The sequence below is a fragment of the Brachypodium distachyon genome, chromosome 1 (genome assembly GCF_000005505.3).
Source record: "Brachypodium distachyon strain Bd21 chromosome 1, Brachypodium_distachyon_v3.0, whole genome shotgun sequence".
Classification (NCBI taxonomy): Eukaryota; Viridiplantae; Streptophyta; class Magnoliopsida; order Poales; family Poaceae; genus Brachypodium; species Brachypodium distachyon.
The window spans coordinates 52644011-52669758 of record NC_016131.3 but is presented as its reverse complement, the minus strand read 5'-3'; the positions used below and the strand labels follow the sequence as shown (position 1 = coordinate 52669758).

Genomic DNA, 25748 nt, shown 5'->3' with positions numbered 1-25748 from the left:
AGAGCCTTTTGAATGAACCAAAGTAAAGCAGATGATTGAGCGAAAAACTCATTTACTGCAATACTGGCACGAGATGGAGCGTAAAACGCACTCGCTGCAAAAAATCAAAACGGCCGTTTGCTGCCCAGTTTGTAGCAGGAAAAAGGATTAGAAATGAACCTTGCGATGCACTTCGTAATTTTGTGAGCTGCCCAAGTTCTGGAGATTCTGCTGGCTATTCTGTAAACCTAGTCTTGGCTGACTTAGATTCATAGGCATTGGTCTCTTCTTGAGTTAAATCTGCAGTTTCTGGTGAGTTAAGGGGTCAATGAACTCTTCTTGTGTGCACGCGTGGACGAAGCTTTCAGGCTATACAAGCCCTTTATGTATCGAGCAAACTCTAATCAGCTTCAGACATGAATGAAAATTTGTTGGCCTGAACGTGTGCAGAATTTTTGAGTAACTTTTATATACTACTTTATTACTTACTCGTGTGATGCTGCTCTGGCTGGAATATTGTCGTGTACAAGTGGTACAAATGCAATGGGTTCCCCTCAGATTTCACAATCTTTGGTAAAAACACAGAACAGAACCATGTTATGTGAGAAGACCTTTTGGTTAGAGAAAAAGATAATACTGCAATCTGCTTGTCAATAATGTAGCCCGCATGAACTGCAGACACGGTGTTACAGTTTCAGGTTGTTGCTTTCAAAGGTTGCAAATTATACTATGGCTGTACTAAATCTCCTGGTAGTTTGATTAAAGCCAAATTATGCCCTCAACATATATTATGAAAAGACTGATCTCTTGATAAACATATAGAATAAAAAACGATTCTGGATTAACATTCATATTTAACTGAAGCAACACACTCAACTACAGATAGATAAAACCTTCGGTACACCCATTATCATACCCATTCATCACCAACAAGTTCCCTAGCCTGCTGGTGAATACATCACCTCGTCCCCATTGACATAGTAGTTAATCTTCATGCAAGTCTTGGGTTGAGAGAGGCCAAGTAGTTTCTGACACACCTCCCCAGTAACAGTGATGGCATGGTGAAAAGAAAGAGTAATTGTTTTAAGCATGGCTGCCCCTCTTAATAGTCGTTCCACAAATGTGAATTCATGTTCTGCTCCCGACAATCCATTGATTTCCACTTCCATCAGAGAGTTCAGCAATAGATCATCAGTTTCCATGTCTTCTTGCTGATTGCAAATGCAACCTGACGAGCAAGTTTTTTGTTCCTGAAGTAAGAAAAAAACAATTTGACATTATGAGCGTCAATTTGGTGGCAACTAGTTAAACCTAACCAAACTCAAGTATCTAAAATTACATCGATCAATTTTTTAGAGCACATACATGAAAATCTACCTTTAAGCAGGTAGAAATAGAAAGAATTCTGCTAAAATGGAAACGGGATTTTTTCTAAAGAAAGAAAGATGCTAATTTGATTAATACCAGGAGATCAAATGCATGATGGATGGCTACAAGTAAAGGAGATAGACGATTTAAACAAACAAAAAAAGACCCAAAATTTCAAACATGTATTTAGAATTATTGGAAAACTACAAAACAAAAATAGTGAAAATTAGCTTGTTAGGAGCCCATCCAAGATCATTGTAGACCCAGCGAATTACTAGTTCTCAACCCAGGTGGAGTGAAATCCAACAAAAAGAATCAGTAACCAAAGATACTCAATTCACAGGGTTGCAGTAGAAGATATGTTGAAAATCTAATCAATTCACAGGGTTCCCTTGTGTGAATCATCAGTATACTGCACACCTACTTTAATTCTATCACGTATACCACAATCTAGCTTTTAGGCACAATCAAAGTACTAGCACTGAACTAGGTTGCCCAAATCCAAGTATTTACCTCACTGCTTCGACTTAATTCCATCTTAAAGTTTCTAATCCCCGTGGACAAGCAGAGCAAATAGAACACATATGGTCCAAAGACATGCCCATCTGGTGACAACCAAAGTGACAAGGTCTTAGTGTCCGGGAGCATGGTTATTTCCTCCATCAAGTACTGGCAGTTGTCGATGATCTGCAGGGCATACAAAAAGTAAAAAACGGAAAGTACCAAACACAACTATATATCAAATAAAGAGCATAGCTTATTCTAAAATTCAAGCTTCCAATACATTTAACATATAGAGGGCAGAGAATAGTGGGTTTCTAGTTATCTTGGATCTCAGTTGGCAAGCCTATATATGGCACAACACTGGCTATGAAATTGGCGTCTTCTGTAGTCTTAACATACACACCAACTAAATGCCTGTGTGTTTGTTACAGATAAAACAAGATTGGACCACTCACTACAAATAAACTAGACTAAACAACACTATTACATGTTAGTAACACTCTCTAGTAATTCTTTGTAATAGACTTAATTGGTAGTAGCATTAGAAGGGAAGAAAAAAATTACAATAGAAGGAGATGACGGACTGCCACCTGACTCTTTTATGGAAATAAAGATATATCTAGTGAAAATATAATAAATGTATTGATGAATTCTATACCAAAATTTAGGCTTGAAAGCTTCAACTTTTACATTTTTGTTAAGGTTTGGTAAAGTTCAAAAATAGTAATTGTTCGTGGCAACTGAAATGCTGCCACTGTAATACCAAATCAAGGTGTATAGTTACATTAAATTTATAAACATAAAAGAGTGCATATGCTCAGTCATGAAGCTTTAAATAAAGAACCTCATATGAAAGAATGTTGAATGGGCGAATAGGTACACATCGCAGGCTGGCCATGTGTATTGTATTGTTGTTTGTTATCACAGTACATGATCCACATATTGGCAGAAAATTTGTTTCAATGATGAAACCATATTGTTTGTGTCAATAAAAATACATATAAAATCATGCTTGGCGTTCTACTGTAACATATTACTTTCCTTGTTACATCAATTAATTAGGCAGGACATGAGTTATACCAAAATAACTAAGAACTCCAGTAGAGTTTAGCAGCTTAGTTTTTATTAACACAAGAAAGAAATCCACGGTACTGAGAAGGTGCACTTACATCTGGAGATCACCCTAAAATGTTGCAAGAGCTTTTGTGATTCCGAATTGTTTGGAGAGCCAGATGGCCCATACACCACCAGGGTGGTGCACAGACTCATGAGGTGTGCCATCTCATTGAGTTTTGTCGAGGTTAGATCATAATCAACATACCAGCTGAGGCTCATAAGTGCAGGGGCAGAATACGTAGCATCGGCGCAACAATTGTGATCTTCGGCAATCCTTCCAGACTATGAAGTTCGATAGAGAGGAGGGACTTCGAGTGGATTGTGAGATTAGTAAGCCCATGGATGTTGTAAACGTCTAAATCTTGTAACAATGGGCACCTTGCCGATGAGACTACCTCTCCAAGATCGCACCAACCATCTAGCCACATGTTGTGTAGGTACAAAGAAATAAGCTTCAAGAACACACCTTATGCTGGCAGCTTGAGGCCAAGAAAGGGCAGGTTTAGATGGATCTTTGTGGCCCTGTTAAAGCAAGGCAGCTCAAAAGCATTGCTTCTTCCGTCCTGCTCATCCTCCTCCTCTCCCTCTTCCGCATCACCCAGTATCACCTTTCATATGAAGATCTCACCTGTGAGGAGGGGCGCAAAAGAAAGAGGACAGCCTCAACTAATTCTGGGGCAGCCCTGCGGTTCGTGATGTCCAGATAACGGAGAGTCATGGCAGCATAGGCAGCAAGAACAGATCTAACATTGGCTAGGGTGACTAGATGGAATTTGAGATCTGGGATTTGGGTCCAGATGTGGTGCCAGTTGCGGGACAGGAGACTGATCTGAGCTGCAGCGCCGGCAGAACCGAGTCGGAGGAGGATCTCACAAAGGATATCATCGGGAAGAAGGCTGAGGAGATCCTCGCCGCCGGCGTCGGCCATTTAGGGAGGACCTGAAATGGGGGGATGTGGCTGTTTTCGAGGTCGGCGAGTTTCTCTGTATAAGGTAAAGAACTCACTGGCACAATATTATATATTTTCTGCACGGCATCATGTCTTATCTCGAACCCTGTGGGCCAATCCTACAATTCACTAGCATTAATGTTTGTGATAATTAATGTTGTATTATGATAAGGCGATGGCAAAGGTTTTGCCAGAGAGAGAAACTTCTTTTATTGAAATGATGAATTTAGGAAAATAGTAATCTTGTTTGCACTCTATTAAAAAATCTCATTGAAAGAGACCTTTTCAAAACTTCAATGGTCAACACGATCACTATTTCTTTGTACAAATTATAACACTTCCAGTCCTATAAGATTTAATAATTAAGGCGTGATACTGTCAAAAAAAAGAATTACACTACTACAGTTCGACCCTCTCTTGACCCTCCAGCAGCGGTTAGCCCCGGCCAAAGGAAAAACCGTCACCGAAGGTTCTCCGGATGGCTTGGGCAAATCTAGTGGTAGCCTTCAGTGGCGGCTCCGAGGAATTGCCACCAAATGGTATCCCTTCGGTGGCTGTTTCTAGGTGGCCAGAAAATGACGTCTCTGTCAGTGGTGGTTGACACGTCAGGAGCGGCCAGAATAGAAACCTAAAAGAGTACTGCAAATTTGAAACAAACCAGTTCGTGCTCGGATCAGTAAAAAAACTTTCACTACTACAGAACTCCTTACCTCTGACATGTCCAAAACCCTTACAGTTGACGCTTTTGGGACGTGACAGTAATCATGTGTCAGAGATGACTCTCATAGTTCTGACACGTCCCGGCTCGTCGGAGACAACGAAAATCCTCTGACGCTCCTGACCAAAGAAACGTCAGAGATGATTTTCTCCGAGGCCGATCGTAGCGCCTGCAGTTCCCTCCTCTGACACTTTCGCACCCAAGAAGCGTCACAACTGCTTGTGCACTGACTCTTTTGCAAGTAAGCGTCAATGCTGAGAGACGTAAGACTAAAAAAATTAGTCACCACACGTTTTGTTTTTACCCTATGTGAGCTGCGAGAATGCTAATTTGTAATTTAAAATTGCACTGAAACATTGCAGCAATGAAAATTCATATTGATTTGCATACATAGTTCGTACATTAATTGCATCAAAATTTATAAATATTCGATCTAACATTTAAACCTAAAGAAAACTAAATTAAACTAGGACACAGCTTCGCCGGCGAGCTCGCCGACTCACTTGGAGTCGGAGTCAAAGGAGATGCCGATGAGAGTCTGGACTTGTAGGTTTGCGTGCCACGCCGCTGCCCTCCTCATGTGCTCCTTTCGGCGTGCAACGCCCCCGTGCAAGCTTACTGTCAGCGAACCTCCGATGGCGGTCTCCCGCGACAGCCGAAGGGCGTAGACGACCAGGCGCTCCTCCTCGTCCTTGTCGGTGCCATATGGTTGGCTTGGGCGCTTGTAGAGGTGGAGGGTTGGCCTTGTCGGAGCACAGAGGCGAAGCCGGCGGGCGGCGATTCGTGAGCTCTGTGGCTTGGGCCCCCATGGCGAAGCCAGAGAGTGGATGCTGCTGGAGCGGGGAGGTGGAGGTGGCGGGTGGCGTTCTGGGAGCTCTTTGGCTCCGGCTCCCCGCGGCAGGCGTACCGGACCGAGCATGCCTCCTCATCCTGGCCGGCACGTGGTCAGCGTCGACTGTGCCCGAGGCGATGGTTGGCAGTGTCGGTGGTGTCGCGTGTAGCACTTGCTACTTCTAGCAATCAGCATGGAGCTCTCCAGTTCTGTCTCTCTTTGACAAGCGCGGCACTCCTTCCTCTCGAAGACGCTTCTCCTGGCTACGACCATTTAGCTAGTCTCCTGGAAAGCGTCCACACGAGAAGGCCCGGGTCCGCCCGTCCGGAGGATCTCTAGTCCGCCGCTCTTCTCAAGCGCACAGATGGGATCGTCTTGGCCAGCGGTGGCGGGTGACCGAGTCAGAGTGCAGCGGCAACGGCGGCTCTCGCTTCCACAGGAGTTGTCTGTGTAAGCATCAGAGTGCGTGCGACATTATGGCTGTGAGAATGTTGGGATGGACGATATGAGGTGGCGATGGCGGTGGTAATGTGGGGAAGGAGGAGAGGCGTCAGCTTCTATTTAACGCCAAATGAAGGCGGTAAGGCCAATGGCACACATTAATGATTGACGACGTGGGGACATGTAATTCCTAAGGTTGTCCTAAGGTCAAAGGTAAACTTTTCTATGCCGGGGTCGGGCTCAGATGGTGAACTGGATTTCGGACACCATGGCGATGTCGGTCATTGACACGATTTCATGGACGGTTTCAGAGCTACAGTGGATGCATTGGAGGACCGTCCCATGTTCTGAACTCACAGAGAAGAGATGCACACTGTGACGCAAAAGGATTTTACAGGAACAGGTTCTAGGTTGCGAATGGCACGACCACATGGTTTGACGAGTGCGCGGCCAACATGAACAATTCGATTGGAGGCCATATCCAATACGTGGAGTAGGTCTACGTAAGTCTACAGGTCAAAGGAATTTTATACATACTCACCGACGGCGACGAGATCGACCGGCGAAGGTGGGGCCGGAGTCGAAGTAGATCCGAAAATTGGAGAGCCACGGTCGGCCGATGGAGCAAGAGTCATCTGAATCGATTCCCGCAGCCAAGGCGATGCTGCTGGCGCGAGGGCTCGGCTTTCGGGGCTCCGGTTCGCTGGAGTCAGGCATGGCGGCGGCAACGGCGACCGGCGGCGCGAGGGCAGAGGAGAGGCGGCGCTGTGGAGAGGAGAAGAGGGAGGATGCGGCTCGGCTTGGGCCTTTGGGGGCGGGTGGACGAAGGTTCGGTGTAGCCGGAAGAGTCGCTCGCATGCTGAAAGGAAGGAGGCGGCGTGCGTAGGTTGCCTGCGTTGGAGAGAGACGGGCACGAACGGTCTTTGATCGAAGTTGGGCCAGTGAAAAGAGAGACGAGAGATATAGCCCAGAAAGATAGTTCGGCCCAAAGGTTAGGAAAAAAAAGCTTTTCTTTTTACTTTTTACAGGAAGGTAGTAAATCAAATAAACTAGATCGAATACCGAATCAAATATGAAAATTCCAGGAACATTCAAATGTGCATATTTTAATATGCAGAATTAAAATAAAATAATAAGAAACCAGAAGATAATATAAATCAAATTTAAATTCCAATTTTTCAGTACTCATTTTTAGGAAAAGATTTTTGAAAACTTCAAAATTTGTATATGTCACAACTGGTCTGACTTAGGAAGCAACGGAGGGGGTACTCGTCGAAAATTAAAATACGGAGTAGAATGGTTTGAAAAGATAACGAAATGGATGTGCTAATTGCCAAACCCACGGGGATGCACAAGGCGGTGGCGATCCTAGCTTTCCTCCCTTCCCCTCCTTTGCATGGCCGTCCCTCTCCTAGCCCTCCTAGGCTGTGCCATAGCCGCCCTCGCCGTCCTCATGCTCGCCGTATTTTCCTGCCGGCAATGGCGGCGGCGGCACCGGCGCCACTGCGAGGTCGACGACCTGCCGGCCATTAATCAGGTCGAGATCCAAGCTCTCTCGGTCCCCTTTCTCTTATTTCGCTATCGCGTGATCAGCAATCGAATGTCGGTAGCCAAAATCCAGGTGTTTCTTGACGCAAATCGGTGGTCCCGCGTGTTTCCTTGGAGGATTGTGCTAGAGACAAGGGGCGGTTTGATTGCGCATGGGGTTCTTGGTGCCACGTTAGCGACGGCTAAGGGCTTGTTCTAGCTAATTTGTTCTGTTCTTCGTTCTCTTTGGAGAACATTGGTGGATTATCCGGCATTGATGGATAGGTACTCGTCTATTTCCCACACTGATATTTAGGGGCTTTGGTTTGGCCATGGTAATTTGTTTTTGAGTAATTTTGGCCATGATAATCGTTGAAGTCTATGTAGATGTTCATTAGAGTGTCCTCCAGAGTCCAGGCTGTTATGCCAATTTGGAAGACTTCAATCAGTATGAGAGAAACAGTACATTGATTGCTATATCAATTGCATGCAAGTTCATTTACTTATCATATTGGAAAATACAAAAATGGATGATTTTCTACGGATATGCTGAGGACCATTTTCTCTCTCCAAAAATTCCATCCATTACTTTTTGGACTAATCAGCATGTGTAATATTGGAATTTCACATGAAATTGTACTGAAGTTCTAAATAGCAGATATCCCGTCCTTGTATGTCAGATTCACCTATCAAGAGTTGGATATCAATCCAAAATCCATGTACTATTGAATCAGAAAACTTTACAATTGTTCATAATTTTTTTGGTTTGCAAGTTACATAACTATAAACCTCGTGGCTTTCTTGTAGCAGTGTAGTTTGGGATCGCCAAATAAGTATCACAAGTTAATATATGAGCATAACAAGTCTTGTTGTAATTTTTAGGTGAACATTTTGATAAATTTCTCTCTTTGGTGTTGTTTGAAAAAGTCTAAAACGATGGAAAAAATGATGAAAAGACATCCGGGAATGAAACGGCAGAAGGGAGGAAAATGTCTTCCCAGGCCTTGCTGAGCTCACCTGCGGGTCGTCTAATCTTCACCACCCCGCATGTCCCTCTGCCTTTTCTCCGTAGTGTCATTTACTGAATCCATCCACGAGTCTGCAGCTCCAGTAATCCATTCTTCCTCTGGAGCACGTCCACTCTGCTCCTTTTTCATATGCAGGACCTCTGGCCTCCAGGAGTACTAATACTCTGATCCGGAATGTTCAGATAGCATTTGGCCGCTTCCTCATTCCTACACAGCATGCTTGTGTGAGCAGACACATTCAGCGACACAACTGATTGTTTTGAAGGTTGAGTCCCATCTTTGGTTTTATTTTTTCCCCTATGCAAAATCTTGATATCATCACTGAATGATGAAATTTCAGAAATCTACACATATAATGGCCAAAATGCCAGAAAACGGCACCGATCCCATTTCACAAAATCACACTTTGTTCACAGTGGCGGAGCTTGGAGTGAAAATTAGAAGGTGCCAGAGTATGAATTAGGTAATTTAAGTGTCGATGTTTTGAAGCTTAATCACCAATCTGTCCTCAGTAACACAAGTATTGAATGAAATTACACGAATGTGGTGTGTGGACGGGAGAAGGTGCGCATTGGCCCTAATGAAGCTCTGCCCCTGCTTGTGCATCAACTTTAAAGAAACCCTACTTTGTCCACACGCTGGATAGAGTGTATGGTGGGTCGATTCGTCAGCCTTGTTTTGTGAAATGAAATCTCAAAGGCGCAGTTCTCTGATAGTTTCTATTGTATATACACTAGCAAGGTGGCCCTCACAAATGCGAGGGCGAGGGTGACTTTTAAAAGTCTCAAAAGATAGATATATAATTTTATAGCGATCCACTTAAAATAATTAATTGAAAAAAATACTCTCTTCGATTCATAATAAGTGTCTCAAAATTGTGTACTAACTCAGTACAGAGCTATACTAAATCTGAGACACTTATTATGGGTCGGAGTGAGTACAAAGAAGTAAGTAGAGGATAAATAAGAAAACACAATATTTTGTCTCGTAGTTCTGAAAATAGAGTTCTTATTTTTTACAGTATTGCTTTTCATTCATCTATAAAGATTAGTCCGCATATATTAATTACTTCCTCCGATCCATATTAGTTGTCGAAATATTACATATATCAAGACGCATTTTAGGCATAGATACATCCATATTTGGGCAAACTTGAGACAATTAATATGGTGATCGGTGGGAGTAGATACTATTTAGTAGTGTTACCATTTGAAAGTCTATAATAGTAATAATAATAATTATTATTATCATTATTATTAGAAAATAAGAATAAAGGATAGAGCATGGATCTATTCATTTTTGTAGAGGTTATAGAGAAAGTGAGATTAAGTGAAGCGATACAGTTTATAAACTACATCTAAATAGAATGAAAATAAAAATAAAAATGAATATCACCTGTGGTAAGAACCATCTTTACTCGAATGGTTATTATACCATCTCAAGAAAATACAACAAAACGAACGATTTCTCGGAACTCCCTGAAATCCTATAGCCAGTTTATGTCTGCAACCAATAGACATTTTCAAAAGTAATATAATATGATACGTCTCCTTGTCAAGGCCCTACAAAAGGGTATTAATCTGAATTGTTGATAGGGTAGCGCCACGAAATGCGTGATTTTCTAAATTAACCATAGACATCTTTGACTATCTTTCCTGTCAAGAAGCTGCTCGATTCTAAAAGGAGTAAGATTTTTTTGGCTTTCCTCCGTTTGTGGGTAAGTTTGTTTGGAGTCTTTCTTCCTCGGGCATTTTTACTGTAAAGTCTATGTACGCAGATTTTATGGAAGGACAAACGGTTTTTCATCGGAAATACCTGTGGAAGTTAAAAATTCCTTCAAAAGTGAAGATATTTATGTGGTTTCTCGACCGCAAAGTTCTTTTAACTAAAGAGAATCTTGCAAAACGGAACTCGGAGGGGAGTTTAAAGTGCTGCTTTTGTGACTTCTATGAAACTATACATCACTTCTTTATTTCGTGTCCTTTAGCTCACATTGTGTGTCGCATCATTTATATTACTTTTAGTCTGCCTCCACCGACTTTGATTACTAATTTATTTGGCAACTGGCTTAATGGGTTAGACAACAAAATTAAGGCTCATATTCGAATGGGAGTTTCAGCTTTTTGTTGGGCTATTTGGAACTGCAGAAATCATGTTGTTTTTAATAGAACCAGAGTTCCACATTTTTTGCAGGTTGTTTTCAGAGCTACCCATTGGATCGGACTGTGGGCTTTCCTGCTTCCTGCGCGTCTGCGGAAACCTTTGGATACTGGATGCAACCGACTGGAGATGGTCGCTCGGGATATCTTCAGCCAGGCTGTCTGGCGGTGTACTAGATGTCTAGATGCATAATTTCATCTTGTTAGAGCTATTTCATTGGCTTATCTTTGTATCGACTATCGCTGATCAGTGAATTGTATGACTTTTGATCACTTTGCAATAAAAATGGTTGTGTGCATCAATTGATGCAGAGGCCAGGGATCGCTTCCCCTTTTCGAAAAAAAAAATCAAAAAAAGTGGGTGATCTTTTACTGATTATTAATTTCTTAAATGCGCCCCGTAAAAAAGTGGGTGATCAGACTACATTAGTGAATCACAGAAAAAATGCTCAGATCTTGCTGAAACATTGTCTACCTGTATTGCTGCTTTGACGTGTGATATTAATGATGCATCATGGTCGACAATAGTGCATCAATCAATCCAAAGGAGGTGGAAGTGAAACTGAATTGGGTAGAAGGAAGGGAGGTTGCAGCTGCATGTATGCATATATTTGTCATCCTCCGCCCGACGGAGTCTACCATGTCCCATTATGGGTTCCTTGGGAGCGAGCATCTGGTCGAGAACTGCATGGGCATATCGTACACCCCTGAGCGGTAGCAACGCGATGAAGCGTCAGCAAAACTGGCTTGCAGACCAATTTGGATGTACCGGCGTCGGCGGAACGAAGCTCTCGGACTTATCTCGGTGCTTGTGTGCTTGAATGGCGACAGCTTTTGCGTTGTACGTTTCATATTCATCAGGTAAGGCTTTGCTTGGCCGGCGAGCTCCCGGATGGTGAACATGTGCATCTCGGTAGACACACGTACACCACGTTATCGGGGGCTTTAGTGAAGGAGATGTACAGACAGGAAGACCGTACCGGCGCACATCATGCTGTCATGTACCCCACGCGGGAAATCTGTCGGGCTAGGTTTAAGCGCTCGAGGCTGCTGAATCGTGGAGGAGTATCTGAGCCGTAGAGAAGCATCAGACGGCCGAAACTGATGTAACATGTTTGGACTGAGATTCGGTAACACATGTTTGGAACGGAGAATGTCAAACAATTCCTAAAACTGTACTAAAGAGGTATAGATGTAGATTATGACTAATAGATTTAGCTTATTATTTAATATTTTCATGACCTGTGAAGAAAAACAACGAAAAATAAAATTGAATGTCGTCGTGTAACGGAATATGTTACGTTTGGCACCATAAAAAAGACTTTGCTTATTACTCTCTCCGATCGTAAATTGTTGTCGAAATATTACATGTATCTAGACGCTTTTTAAGAATAGATACTTTCATATTTGGGCAAATTTGAGACAAGAATTTAGGATCGGAGGGAGTATTTAATATTTTCATGGTCTGTGAAGAAAAACAACGAAAAATAAATTTGAAATGTCGTCGCTTAACAGAATATGTTACACTTGGCATAAAAAGAAATTTAACTTAATTACATGTTTATCACGAATAATAACATATTGGGCCTTAAATCATTTTAATATTCATGGTAGCCCATCAAATATACCTCTAATTATCACTAATTCTATTAAGTGTGTCTACTTGGGCCTGAAAACACTTTAGTGTTTAATTATCACTAATTCTATAAAGTGGGCCTACTTGGGCCTGAAAACACTTTAGTGTTTATTAATAGCCTATCAAAATACACACCCGTTAAATTTGGACTGTTAGATGTCAGATTCAACGGTCAGATTTTTTTTTTGTGGGATTTTCTTGCCCACCTATCTTTTTTCTGATTGCTCCGTCATGTACTTTTAGTATATAATAGATATGTAGTTTTCCAGAAGTTACTCTCGCAGGATTATCAATGTAGATGAGCTTATCTGCATTAGTAGTTTGTCTCGATTGCTTTCGTGTCACAGTCAAAGTTTGATGAAATAGATAAGTTTTGTAGTTAGTTCCACTTGTCTGCTTCAGCATTGGCATGGTGTTAAGTGTGGTTTATTGTCTTGATAGAGTTATGAAGTTATTAGAATCTACACTTGTGATAAGTAAAACGACTTACAGTATGCAGGTATGCCACATTCAACCTTATTCAACCTTATATGTTGTTTTTTCAGGCAATTTTTAAATAATTAACTCTTCAAGTTCCGATAGTAGCTTCTAGATTGGATCACTTAAACAATAGGGTCTAGGGTGACAAAAATCCCACTGTTTAGGTTACTTGCCTGCCTAGAGAATGGACTGGGCTCAAGAGGTTTCACGATTTTTTTAGACTCCTAAACAAGTTCTTTGAAAACCCAATTGTATGCTGAGATTTTTGTTGACAAATCATCCCACATAATCTGCAGACGCTGCCTTTGCAGTATGAGGATCTAAGTAGGCATCTTCTCCCTGAAATTTTGGATGATCACTCTTGCCAAAGTAACAGTTTTCCTGGAAGTTTTGTCGGAGAATCTTTGAAGATTCAAACAAACAGGAGTAACTCTTCACCCAGAATTCATGGAATAGCTGACAGCCTGACACCGCTATACAAGGTACCCTACTTGGAAAATCACTTTTCTTCAGTTTGTAATGTCTTGGCTGGATCACTCATCTCACATATATAAGCAATGCCATTTTTTCCTGTACTGACAATTGCTATGATATTTGTGGTAGAAACTCATGTAACCGATGTTAGAAATCAAGCTTATGAAGAGTTCCATTTGGGAAGCACACTTAGGTCTATACCGCAGACAAGTTGGCCTACACCTGATCAAAAGCACACAAGAGGGGGTTCTGGAGAGGATACTAGTAATGGCAGCATTTCACTGAAGGATAATGCACATCGTAAGATATTCATCAAACTTGATTTTATCATTTTACTAGCCCATCCTTGCAAAGGTTGGCATTTATATGCCAATTTCATCCAACCTTTTGCTAGAAGTGCAGGAAGCTGCCTAGATTTAGAGCAGTGAAACCGGATCGGATAATATCCGGCCGAATCCGGTTCCGGATCCGGTCAGATCGGATATGGGAGATGAGTTTGCCTATCCGGTCGGATACGGAAACGGATATCGGATAGTTCAATCGGATTCGGAATAGGATACGAAATAGGCATTATCCGCGGATACCGGATTATCCAGATTATCCGACAATGTGAATTCGGAATTATCCGGTTTTCATTATTTAGCCCATCCAGAAAATAAGGCCCAGGCCCAGCTCGTCAATCCTAAGTCCTAACGGACACGCTGCCTGTTGTGTCCTGCCCTGCTCATGCGTGTACAGGCGACTAGTATGCAGCGACCAGTGCTCCTTGTTCGTATGAGATCCTAATTATTTGGTTTTTCTCTTGTTGCATCACTGTTAGCTTATGTCCATCACAAGGTACCGGTGAAGTGCTGAGGGCTGTGTGTGACTGTGTATATGTGACCGTGCGAAGTGCTGAAATGTTTGTGCTCTATTATTGGTTAACGATTATTCTTTCTATTATCGCATTATCCGACCATAATTATTCGTTTCCGGTCCGGTACCGTCCGCTACCGTACCATATCCGTTTCCGACAAATTCCGGTATATTCCGTATTCGTTTCCGCACCCGAATCAGTATCCGAACCGTTTCCGAATCCGATAAAAAATATGGATACGGATATGGTACGAATATTATCCGTCCGAATCCGATCCGGTTTCATCCATATTTAGAGGTCATAGCTGGCCCATGTCAGGGAACAAGCTGTTCTTGACGGTCAACTAGTCCTACACTCCCAATAACTCTTGGAAGGGTCCCCCAAGTGATTTGGTGTTAAGGACTCTGAGTGTCAGGGAAGCATGCCCAGATAAACTGGAATTCAAAGGTATGCTCTTCAGGAATTCTCTGTACTTACATTCCACATTTAACTCCTTTGTTATTGGAACAGTAGTGGAGAGCCCTACTGGAATATTTTACCTATTACCATGGTTTCTTTCTCTCTAAACTCGGTGTTGTTCACCCGCCATGAGTTTGTGTGTGTGTGTGTGGGGGGGGAGTTGGTTTGTTAGAGATGTATCTCTCTTGTATTTTCCCATTGTATAAGGGCCTCTTTGCATATTTGCCCTCCAAACATGTACATGTATATTTGCTTTTTGGCACCTGAGAAACCCAAGCTGCTTAGTTCATGACAATTGGCAGGTTGCAGCGGGCTGACTGGGGGGTGTCACCAGGAAAGGTCCGTTGTGATGATATTCTTCACTATCTGCTGGTAGTTGCAGAACCAAACACATTCATTGGTAGAGTGGCATGTTTAGTCAGAAAACTTGTCAAGCTGTTCCCGTCCTCATGATGCAAATTTAAGGAAGTTATGTTCCCCAACTTTAGGCCTTGTTGCTATTCTCGTCCGAAAATGGTAGATACTTGGACTTTACTGGCCTAAATCCTACTTATAAAGGGTTGGTCCATAGTCTAAATCCTACTTTAGGCCTTGTCAAGCTGTCGTCAGTTCACTCCCTTTCAACTCTTCTCTTCTCACCCCTGAAAGGGTGGACCGTGCAAAACCGCGAGTTAGAGAAGCAATCAATAACAAACCTCCTCCTTATCCGCAAAATAAATAAATAACAAACCTCCTAATCTCCTCCTGCCTCTGCAATTTCCATGAACTTGGTTTCATAGTTCAAATCTAGCAAAGCTCATCGCTAGGCTTTAACAGCGTTGGTCCATAGTCTAATTATTATTATCCGTGTATTTTTTCTTAGCGATCCCGTAGCAAAGCACGTGCACTATGCTAGTGTTAAGAAGAAAAATAATCCTCCCAAGGTTGTTGAGTTTTAAAATGCTGGACCTAGCCAGAATTAGCAGTAGTAATCACTTTTTCCTGGAACTCTGCATATGGTCTATGTCAATTCTTGGAGGTCTTACATTATTTATGTTGCTTCGGCAAGCAGCTGGCACTGTAATATAAAAGCTTTTCTCGTTTATTATATTTGTTTGCTCTTCTCAGGGATGTACAGCAACAGCCCTTCTGATTTGGTTTGATCAGAATAAAGATTGTTTTGCTCAATGTGCTAGTCTTGGTGATTATGCTTGTGTATTGAGGTTAAAAAAATGATGTTCATTTTATGAAGTTCCATATTAGAATTTCTGTCAAGTATAAGCCACCAGATGATATGTGCCAAACACTAGTTCTCCTTGTTAATTTCCATGGTAGAATCACCACAATATTTACTAAGAGTTCCAAGCCCCATTTTGTGTTGCCTATTTTTTTCAGTGTCAACGGAAAGATGACTGATATGACTGAAGATCATCGAGTAGCTAGTGCGAATAAACGAGCTAGGATAGCACGAAGCGGGCAGCCCCTGAAAGATGGTGAAGTCCATCTTTGTGGTGTGCTACATTATTACCAGTGCAACTCTGTTCTTATCCCAATGAATGGCGAAAGCAATACCAATTTGATTATTATTTTGACAGGACTAAATCTTGCCAGGGTGCTTGGAGATAGGTTTCTAAAGGAACAAGACTCACGCTTCAGCTCAGAACCATACGTGAGCCCAGCCATTGACATTGCCAAAGCAAGCACAGCTTTTGCCGTTATTGCTAGGTAGCATCATTTCTCAACGGTTCGAAAGAAACGTCTGTTGATGTAATGCTTCCATCATGACATTCTGGGTTGTTTTTTATGCATGCAGTGGTGGGCTTTGGGATGTTATTACTATGAAAAAGGCAGTGCAGCTTGTTGCTGAGGTGAAAGAGCTCTGTTTGTTAGTTGCACTGTCTTGTTAATTTGTAGCCTCAGCTGGTTTTGTCACCTGTTTTGCAGGTTAGGGAGAACAATGGCGACAACTCCTCAGCCGACAAAATAGCCAGTCGTGTATTAAGTGAAGCTAGGAATTTGCGAACCAAGGACAATACATCGGTTATATTTGTAGGTTTTGACATTTTGAGAACAGATCCTTGTATCACCACATGATTACTCTGCTTTTCACTTTTTTGACACAGCATACTGTAAGAATAATCTGCTAGGCTGCTTCTAGGTTGTAGCTCCATTTTCTTATCGATTCAGTTTCCGTTTCTGTCAATTCCATATAGTTTTTACCAAGAAGAGGCAATCTTAATGAAATGCACTGAAAGCATGGTGTCTGTACTTGATGAGCACAGCATTAGGTGATGGCTATAAACCCTGAAGTTCCTACTACAGTTCACATTTCAGCAGATGAATTCTTGGTGTAAAAGGGCTCAAGTCTAAAGTGTCCTGCCTGCACGTTAACTTGACAACTTTTACCAGAATCTAGCACTCAAAGAGCATGGTGCCAATGAGAAATGTTGTGGTCTCCCAACCACCCCGGCAGACCGACATAGTAAGCAGCAGGGATACAGAAAAGAAACAAAAAAACCTGTTGCAATTTGTGCACACTGCTGGCCTCAGAAGGCAGCAATTGGCGGACTGACAGGAATGGAAGGCTGATGAATCTGCCAAGGGCTAGAATCTAGTGACATTCTCTTTAACTCCATCTGGCAAGGTCAGGAGACAGGGCAGTGCCCAAAGCTTTTACTCCTTTTTGCAGCCCTAGATTTGGAACCGAGCTAGCAGTAGCCCCCCAACTCTGGCTGGCTGTCTGCTCTCTCTGTGATGCTTAGGGCACTGCAAGTAGTTAGGTTCCTTTGCCGTATTATGTGTGATTGAATGTGACGCCGAGAACATTTAATTTAATTGGCGGTGCTTAATGCTGACTTACGTAGCGAGCGGGCACGCAATGCGTCTGTAATACTCACTAATGTTTTCAGCTGAGGTGATCCAAAATAAGGATTCAAAAAGGAAATCTAGAAGGCCAACTTGTAAATCTTGAGGTAAAAAGTTAAGCAATTTTTTTGAAATAGCAAGTCAATTAAACAGGATCCTGCTTTGCATTTCTAATCCAAAGCATATGCTTAGTGGGAAGGAAGAATGGAAGAATTCACCAAACCGGCACTCCTGCCTCTACCCCACGTGATGGACGACCCCGCCATGAGCCGTCTGGTGCAGCCACCAGTCAAACTTTAAAGCCCTTGAACCAGCTCTCTAGCTAGCTGATCCCTCTTTCACACCAGTCAGTACTACTAGCTAGGCCGGTAGAGCCATGGCGAGCTGCAGCGAGGTGCACAAGTCTCTGCAGGCCGTGGCGCAGGGGCTGCGGTGGACGTACGCCCTCCTCTGGCAGCTCTGCCCCGACCAAGGGTACTACAACTTCAGCTCCTCTTTCTTCAAAAAGTCGGAATGATCTGATCGATGCACACAACAAGACGTCGCAAATGTTTCATGGATCTCTCCGGCCCGATCAACGACTGATCAGCAATATATGCATGTAATTGAACTGAGTGAATGGCAATGCATGCAGGGCGCTGGTGTGGGCGGAGGGGCACTACAACGGGGCCATCAAGACGCGCAAGACGGTGCAGCAGGCTCACGGGCATGGGGCGCCGGCGCCCGCGGACCAGGCGGCGCGGCACCGGAGCCGGCAGCTCAAGGAGCTCTTCGAGTCGCTGGCTAGAGAGGCTGCTGCCTGCGGCGGCCCCGGTGGGATTATGATGATGACGGGCTGCAGGGCCGAGGCCGTCCAGGAGGCGTCGGCGCGGCGGCCCACGGCGGCGCTGGCGCCGGAGGACCTCACGGAGACGGAGTGGTTCTATCTCATGTGCGCCTCCTACTCCTTCCCTCCCCACGTCGGGTACGTACGTATGTACATACGGTTTTGTTATATCTAAGTCGACTGATTTTTAGTTAGAGATAAATCGATTTCTCAGCCATTGGATATGATATGTGCTTTAAGATTGAAAGTGGATAGTGTGTCCATATATTAATCTAATGACTATGATACTGATTTTTAAGAAAATCTCAATCGACTGAGATATAGCCACACTATGTATATATGCCATTTGCGGGCCTTTACGTGGAAATTCATTCCAGCAGTAGGCAATTTATAGAGTTTCTGATGTTACCTTTGGCAACTTATGAGAAAACCTCGTCTCAAAAAAAAACTTATGAAAAAACTCTCAACCCATGAACCCAATGAAAATGGTCAAATATCGGTCAAAAAAATTGAAAATGGTCAAATACAATACATTTAATTTGGACGCAAAACTATGTCTGAACCCATGCATGTTACAATGGAATGAACCCAATGCTTGGTTTATTTTTTAGCTCCGCTACCGTGTAAGAAACAAGGTAAGGAAAATACCAGATTCTAATGGAAGCAAAAGAAACAATTTCACAAGTTGTTGCCGAATTATTCATTTATAATATTTTCAGTTCCATGATGAGAAATTGTTGTCTCTAGGTATTACTACCAGTATTGGTAATAATACTTTAGGTTCAGAAATATGTGACTAGCCAGTAGCACATCCTAAACTTGAACGTGCACATAATTTTCAAAATGTATAACTACTTCTTTCTAGTATAAAAGGGCAATTCTACGGTACCTCCCTGCTCTCTCTTAACCTTCTTCTCTGTTTTCTCTACAATGGAGGTCACACTGGCCCCCACAATCACAACCTCGCCATCGAAGTTGCAACTGGGATATCGCCAAGGATGGCTGCAGGCGCCGGCGTGGCAACCTCGGGGGCGTTGGGAAAGACGAAGCACGACAGACAAGGCAGGCGAGACGTGGGACACGATCGAGCTAGGCGTCGATGCAGTGGGCAACTCGGGTTGGGATGCGTGGGAGCACCGGCGCATTGCACTCATTGAGGCACCAGAGGAATCGATGCGGAGAAGATGGGCAGTTACAGAACGTGGTCGGGCGAACTTACTTTCTTAACCCTCAACGCCTTGGTTCCTCCATCGGCTGCTTGCAGTTCGTGTGCTGGTACCAGCCATCTTCAGCCGTTGAATCTAGCCATAATGGACGGCTGGAATTTTTTTCAAGCACGGGAGATATGTACCAATGAGAAATATATGTGCTCCATATAAATTGCCGACTTGCGAATAACAACTCCTGAGTGTAGATATGTACCAATGAGAAATATATGTGGTCCATATAAATTTTATTATTGGAGTATTTTTTTTTTTGCGGGCATATTACTAGATGGGTTATCTTTACTCTCATGTATATCTCAGTCAGCGGCAATGGTCCATCACCTTTAGACCACACCACAGTATCGATGGGTGCGTACGGATTATTTGATCTAAGAAAGCAAATGATAATAGAATAGTTTTTCTTTTTTCAAAAAGAAGGGAAACCCTCCCTGCCTCTTCATTGATTAATGCACACAACACTGTAAACTCGCAATATTGTATTATTTCTTTTAATAGTTTGAAGCAACACAGGTGTATTGTGCTAGTTTAAAAAAAAAATAGTACTCGTGTGGATATACGTACGTGCAATATGTTAGCCATTTATCTATTGTCATGTCTACAGCATGTAGATGGACATTATATATTTCTCGCTGTTGTTTTTCAAGTAAACCAAATATTCAACAATGTACATATAGGAATTTTTAGGAGTTGTTTTTCAAACGTTGAGTATTTGTGCATCGATCTAGTAGGGTTAAGCATGGTCCGATTTTGCCAAATAATATTTGTTCATTTAGCTTTATAGTTATGCGTTCCGAAATGGAGCACGTGCGATCACATATGGCTGATTAATATGTTGAGTTTCCAGGTTACCTGGAAGAGCATTTGCAAAGGGAGGGCATGTATGGCTCTGTAGGGCAAATGAAGTTGACAGCAAGGTCTTCTCAAGAGCAATACTTGCCAAGGTACTTCTCTTTGCTTATTTCACCTAAATCAGTGATTGTTTGCAATTTATATGCAGTGTATGAGTATGCAAATTGCATGACAAAACTAGATCAAGAAAACATAAAGAATGAGAAAAACAGAACTCTGCCCCTCAAAAAAAAAGAAAAACAGAACTCTATACCTCGAAATTCTAAGCATTGCGCGCAATGCAAACTGTATGAGCATGCTAATTTACAAAATTCCATTCTCCTGCTTTAATCTTTTTCTGATCATTTAGAATACTAATTTATCTTTTCTGGTACTTTTGTCATGCGGCGGGTAACGATTTTTGGTGACGATGAATTGCAGAGTGCAGGAATCCAGGTATTTACCCATAAACATATCTACTTATTTTATAAATTTCGACCTTGAAATTTTATCTAATATCCATTCGTTTTACTTCAATCCTACTACAGACACTCGTATGTATTCCAGTTGTTGATGGTGTCCTGGAAATCGGGACCACAGAAAACGTGAGTTCATATTGTGCTATTAAGTACTTAAATTAAACTGATCAGCTTGTACTTTGAGGATATACATTGGGAAAATAGTAGGTCTGAGTAACATATACATACTTCAGGTGAAGGAAGACATAAGTTTAGTTCAGTATGCAATGAGCATCTTCATGGATCAACAAGACATCCAGATGATCCCTACTATCTCAGAGCATTCAACTTCAGACAAAATCTGTCACATGTATCAACAGTCATTCCAAACACCGAGGAAGATACATGCTGGTCAGGACAACGAAATGGAACACGACGATGACGATATCGGTGCGGAGTGTGCGTCGGGTTCAGGGACCAACACCGGGAGGAACTACAGCCGAGATGCCCCACTGAACATCGTGGGCAATACTGATGATCAGGCAACACCCAATGCAGGGAGCAGTGAGCTAATGCAGCTTGAAATTCCAGAAAAGGTGAGAGATGGCTGCTCAAGCAACTTGGATGATGAAATCAAGATGCTAATGGTTTGCCAGAACAGCAATGACCAGTCCGATTTCCAACGGCAAGATGAGCCTTACGAGTCTTGGCATTTTCTTTATGAGGAGTTATGCAGTGGCTACCCTCAATCGTCAGGTATATCCATTTCTTATTCTCCCAGTTAATCATAAAAAGACCTCTTTGTTGACACAGAACATTGCATGGACCATGGACAGAAAACAAAATATTGTTAATTTGTTAGTTTTACTCAAAACACTTGTGTAATGCAAAACATGGTTCAAATCTGATCTATGTCCACATTTTCTGTACCCCGTATAGCAGGGGAAAATCAAGACATTGTACTCCAACCCGAAAACGCGCACTATGCAGAAACAGTCATGTCGATCCTACAGCGCAACGACACGCGCCGACAAGCCGCCAGCACCAACACCAGATCCTACGTGGCAGCATCGCACCAATCATCATTCTCCACGTGGCATCCTACCATGCTGCAGCAGGGACGCACGGCCACCGGAGCCGGAGGCACCACCCAACAGAGGATGCTCGGGAGCCTCCTGTTCAACAATGCTGCTGCTGCTGCAAGCGGCTACGGCAAGCCGGCCGACGATATTCGCGGCGAAGGCGGGCCGCGGAGAGAGGCGGCGGACTTGAGCGCCAACCATGTCCTGCAGGAGCGGAAGAGAAGAGAGAAGCTCAACGAGCGGTTCATCATCCTCCGCTCCCTCGTACCCTTCGTGACCAAGGTAACAGTACTATCCATGAATGATCTTCAGTTATCCCTGGTTCAGAAAAGTTCAGTTATATTCGCTTGGCATGGATCGATTCTGTAATGCAGATGGACAAGGCGTCGATCCTGGGGGACACGATCGAGTACGTGAAGCAGCTGAGGAGCCGCATCCAGGACCTCGAGTCATCGTCAACCAGGCAGCAGCAGCAGCAGGTCCACGGCGGCGGCGGCGGCGAGCTGGCGAGGAGCGCGAAGCGGAAGATGGCGACCAGGGCGGCCGTGGAAGGGTGCAGCGCGAGCAGCAGCAGCAGCAGTGCCCCGCCGTCGTCGTCGTTGGCGGCGGCGGCCGAGGTGCAGGTGTCCATCATCGAGAGCGACGCGCTGCTGGAGCTCCGGTGCCCCGACCGGCGCGGGCTGCTGCTCCGGATCATGCAGGCGGTGCAGGACCAGCTCCGGCTCGACGTCACGGCCGTCAGGGCCTCGTCCGACGACGGCGTGCTGCTCGCCGAACTGCGCGCCAAGGTAGTATTTGTCCTTCTCATTTCTACTGTGCAGAGTCTCATTTCGATCTAGCGTGCAGAGACTCTGATTGTGGCCTGTTTGAGAGTTACTTTTTGATCTTTGTCCTGTGTGTTTGGGTTGTGCAGGTGAGGGAGGTGCACGGGAGGAGGAGCAGCATTTCGGAAGTGAAGAGAGCCATCCATCTCATCATCTCGTCAGGATGAATAAATCCTACGAGAACGAACCAAAAATAGCGCCACGTACTGTTAAACTTGATGTACGTAAAGTGAACTCCTCGACAAATGGTGCATATATGCACTGGTGAATTGGCGGTATATACATGACGATGATTAATTAGCTGTGCATTGACATTGGTTTTGCTAACCAGTAATTAACATGCTTTCTTGTACAGATAAAAGTTCTACTAGTTGTGCTATTTTCCGGTCGTGTGACCGTTTAAAAAAACAAATTGTGCTATTTTCCTTTGGGAGAAGTCCATTTTACTCCAGTGAACTTTTAAGGAAGTTTAGACTACAACTCTTGACTTTACTTGTTATAAATTGCCCCTCTCGGTTCCTCAAAAAAAAAAAATTGCCCCTCTCGGCTCTTAAAACCGGCTAAAAGACCCTTCCCTGATCATGGTTTTATCCTATGTGGCGCCACGTTGGTCATGATGATTGACATGGGCACACACTTTTCATCCTTTTCTATCTCTTCTCTCTTAACCGCTCTCTTCTTTTCCCATGTCTCTCTCCAATCTCAATCCATGTCGCCAACCCGTTCACCTTCCTGGGCTGGATTCGTGTGGCCCTCTTGTTGTGAACGCGATTACATGATGGAGATGGAGGAGGAGGATCTGGCAAGGTTACATAGGCTGGGGTCTAGAGATACGGCCGGAAGCAATCGTCACCGGCACAATTGGTGATGTGGATACGATGATGTGGTGCCACAGAGGATAAAACCGGGTGAGACCCCGTCAAAATAGAGAGAAAAGGGTATTTTAAGCAATTTAAGTTTAGCAAGTTTAACCGTGGTTTTCCATTTAAGTAGAATCATTTGCATTTATTTTTTCCATTTAATTAGTAAGTTTAACGAGTTAAAACATTTCTTATTTTTTTTTCTTGTAAAAGAAGGATCAAGCCTTTGGGCTCTGAATCTAATGGTGCATACAACAAGAAACAAAGCATTTACAACAAGTCATAGCTTAGGAAAAAAAAACTAGATAGACATATCATTCTCGAAAAAACGTCTTTCACCGCTCCCCGCCACCGCCACCGCCACCCTGGGTCCCCTCCTCTTCTGTCTACCACTCCGACAGCGTGAGGGGTTGGAGACTCGGATCTGCATTGGGGCGAGGTAGTTAGATCACTTGGAGAAGGAGGGGGTGGGACCTCGAATATGAGTTAGCACTACTATAGAAAGGCTTATCAGTAACGGTCGAAAAACAACATTAGTAACGGTCGGGGCCGCCGTTACTAACTTCCTGTCAATAATGATGGGTATCATCAGTAACGGTCGCTCCAACTGTTACTGATGTACCTATCATCAGTAACGGTCACTGCGACCGTTACTGATGTACCAGCATCAGTGGCGGGGGCCCGACCCGACCGTTATTGATGAAGACCATCATCAGTGATGGTCACGTTTCCGCGCCCGTCATTGATGATAGGTACATCAGTAACGGTCGCTTTGCCACATCAGTGTCGGGCGACCGACCGACATAGATACATTTTCAGTAATTAAAATAATAATTAAAACCATATAAAATACACAGGACTAAAATATATATTTGAATACACAGCACAGAAAAATACACATCCACATCATTTAAAGCATACAAATGTATATAAAGCCGCATCATTTAAAGCATATAAAGAATACAAATGTATCTCACTTCACGACATTGATTACAAAGTGTCAAAATTTCATAGCAAAATCAAGTTTGAAGCTATTGTTGTGGGTGAACCCTAGTCACCACTTGTTCCACGCGTTCGTAGAAGTCCCCACTAGGCTTGATGACCTCATTGTTGATGAGATGGGCGAACTCCCTTTGAATGTTATACACGACCCATTTAGGTCGGTGTGCCATTGTCATTCGGGGCCGCCAGTACTCTTCCATCGCCGCGATTGACCCCTTCCACTCAGGCTTGAACATGCTGGCATTCTCCATAAGGATGTGACAGTAGTAGTAGCCACAGTATACACTGCCGGCCAGCTGTTGCTGGCAAGGGAACCTGTGGTTGTGGTGAGGCTCGTCTTTATAGCCTTTACCAGCTAGTTTTCCCTTGGTCGCAACTTTCCAGGCAATGTTAATGAGTGATTTGATGGGTTTCCAGTAGCGACCTCGAACACCTTTCTTTGGAAGTAGTGAATCGAAATAGTACACCGCGGACCAAGGCAAACAAATGAGTAGTGTCATCCAATGGTCTCTGTTTTCAAAAGAAAGAAACTTTAGTATCTAAGGGTGTATAAGAAAGACTGAATTAGAAAAACGAACGGTTCCATATATAAAATTCAACTTACTCCAAATTAAGGAAGAAGAGGATAAAGTCTTGGTCCGCGTATTTCTCCAGACATGCCACCAAGTATTTAAACGCCAGGGTTCTTGAGGGATCCTTTTCTGGCTCAAGACCGATGTCACCGTAGTTGAACACCGCGGGGTCTAGAATGGCTACTCTTTTGACCTCCATTCGCCGCATTTTCCTTATTTGGTAGGCATACCAGAGCCTTAAGAGATTGATATCAAGCTTTTGGCGGTTGAAGAGGTGGAACAGTTCGTTGAACTCCACACCAAAGGTGATAGGACGTTCCTGAATGTTCCCAGTTTCTTGGTCAAAGAAGCCATAGTCTCATGGGATTCGAACATTGATTTGTTGGGCATGCTGTTGAGAACCAGCTGATGCTTGCATGTAGAACTGACGAAGCTCTTGCATCTCTCTGGACACGGCATGCAGGGAATCTTCGGTGAGCATCGGTCTTCCAGGATCGTAAATAAGCACCCGGTCAAACTCTCTAGCCACGAAATAGCCATCTCTTGTAGTAGTGTAGTGTTTGTTTCCTTGGCAACTGTGCTATGGTGGATATGGCAGCGTTGTGTGGTAGAAAATAAGATTTCACCAACTCCTGATCCACCTCGTCAGCAGCGTAGAGAAGGACGTGGGATTGCCTAGTCATTGCTCCGATGGAGTGGT

General features: G+C 43.5%; 3 protein-coding genes across 6 annotated transcripts; 2 read left to right on the top strand and 1 right to left on the bottom strand.

The window, feature by feature from the left end:
- Window positions 1–733: 733 nt before the first annotated feature.
- LOC104581686 lies at window positions 734–6801 on the bottom strand. Of its 4 annotated transcripts, XR_002961894.1 has the most exons (4): window positions 6449–6801; window positions 4627–4888; window positions 1861–2034; window positions 734–1229 (listed from the first exon to the last, which is right to left on the bottom strand). XR_002961894.1 is itself a non-coding variant. In XM_024456966.1 (3 exons), the coding sequence occupies exons 1-3, from the start codon at window positions 4633–4635 to the stop codon at window positions 918–920; spliced, it is 495 nt and encodes a 164-aa protein (XP_024312734.1). In that variant the 5' UTR covers window positions 4636–6801; the 3' UTR covers window positions 734–917. The 4 variants fall into 4 exon arrangements, 1 of the variants encoding a protein (XP_024312734.1); XR_729763.3 differs by lacking the exon at window positions 4627–4888; XR_002961893.1 differs by lacking the exons at window positions 4627–4888; window positions 6449–6801 and adding an exon at window positions 3021–3565.
- An 8727-nt stretch (window positions 6802–15528) lies between these two features.
- LOC100838859 (protein phosphatase 2C 70) lies at window positions 15529–16599 on the top strand. Its single transcript, XM_010231708.1, has 6 exons — window positions 15529–15585; window positions 15634–15728; window positions 15901–16016; window positions 16101–16230; window positions 16319–16394; window positions 16450–16599. The coding sequence occupies exons 1-6, from the start codon at window positions 15529–15531 to the stop codon at window positions 16597–16599; spliced, it is 624 nt and encodes a 207-aa protein (XP_010230010.1).
- Window positions 16600–17718: 1119 nt separating this feature from the next.
- LOC100838549 (basic helix-loop-helix protein A) lies at window positions 17719–23139 on the top strand. Its single transcript, XM_024456965.1, has 9 exons — window positions 17719–17844; window positions 18005–18334; window positions 20267–20363; window positions 20692–20706; window positions 20799–20855; window positions 20963–21464; window positions 21651–22025; window positions 22163–22578; window positions 22704–23139. Exons 1-9 carry the CDS (start codon window positions 17747–17749, stop codon window positions 22779–22781), a joined length of 1968 nt encoding a protein of 655 aa, XP_024312733.1. The 5' UTR covers window positions 17719–17746; the 3' UTR covers window positions 22782–23139.
- Window positions 23140–25748: the final 2609 nt, after the last annotated feature.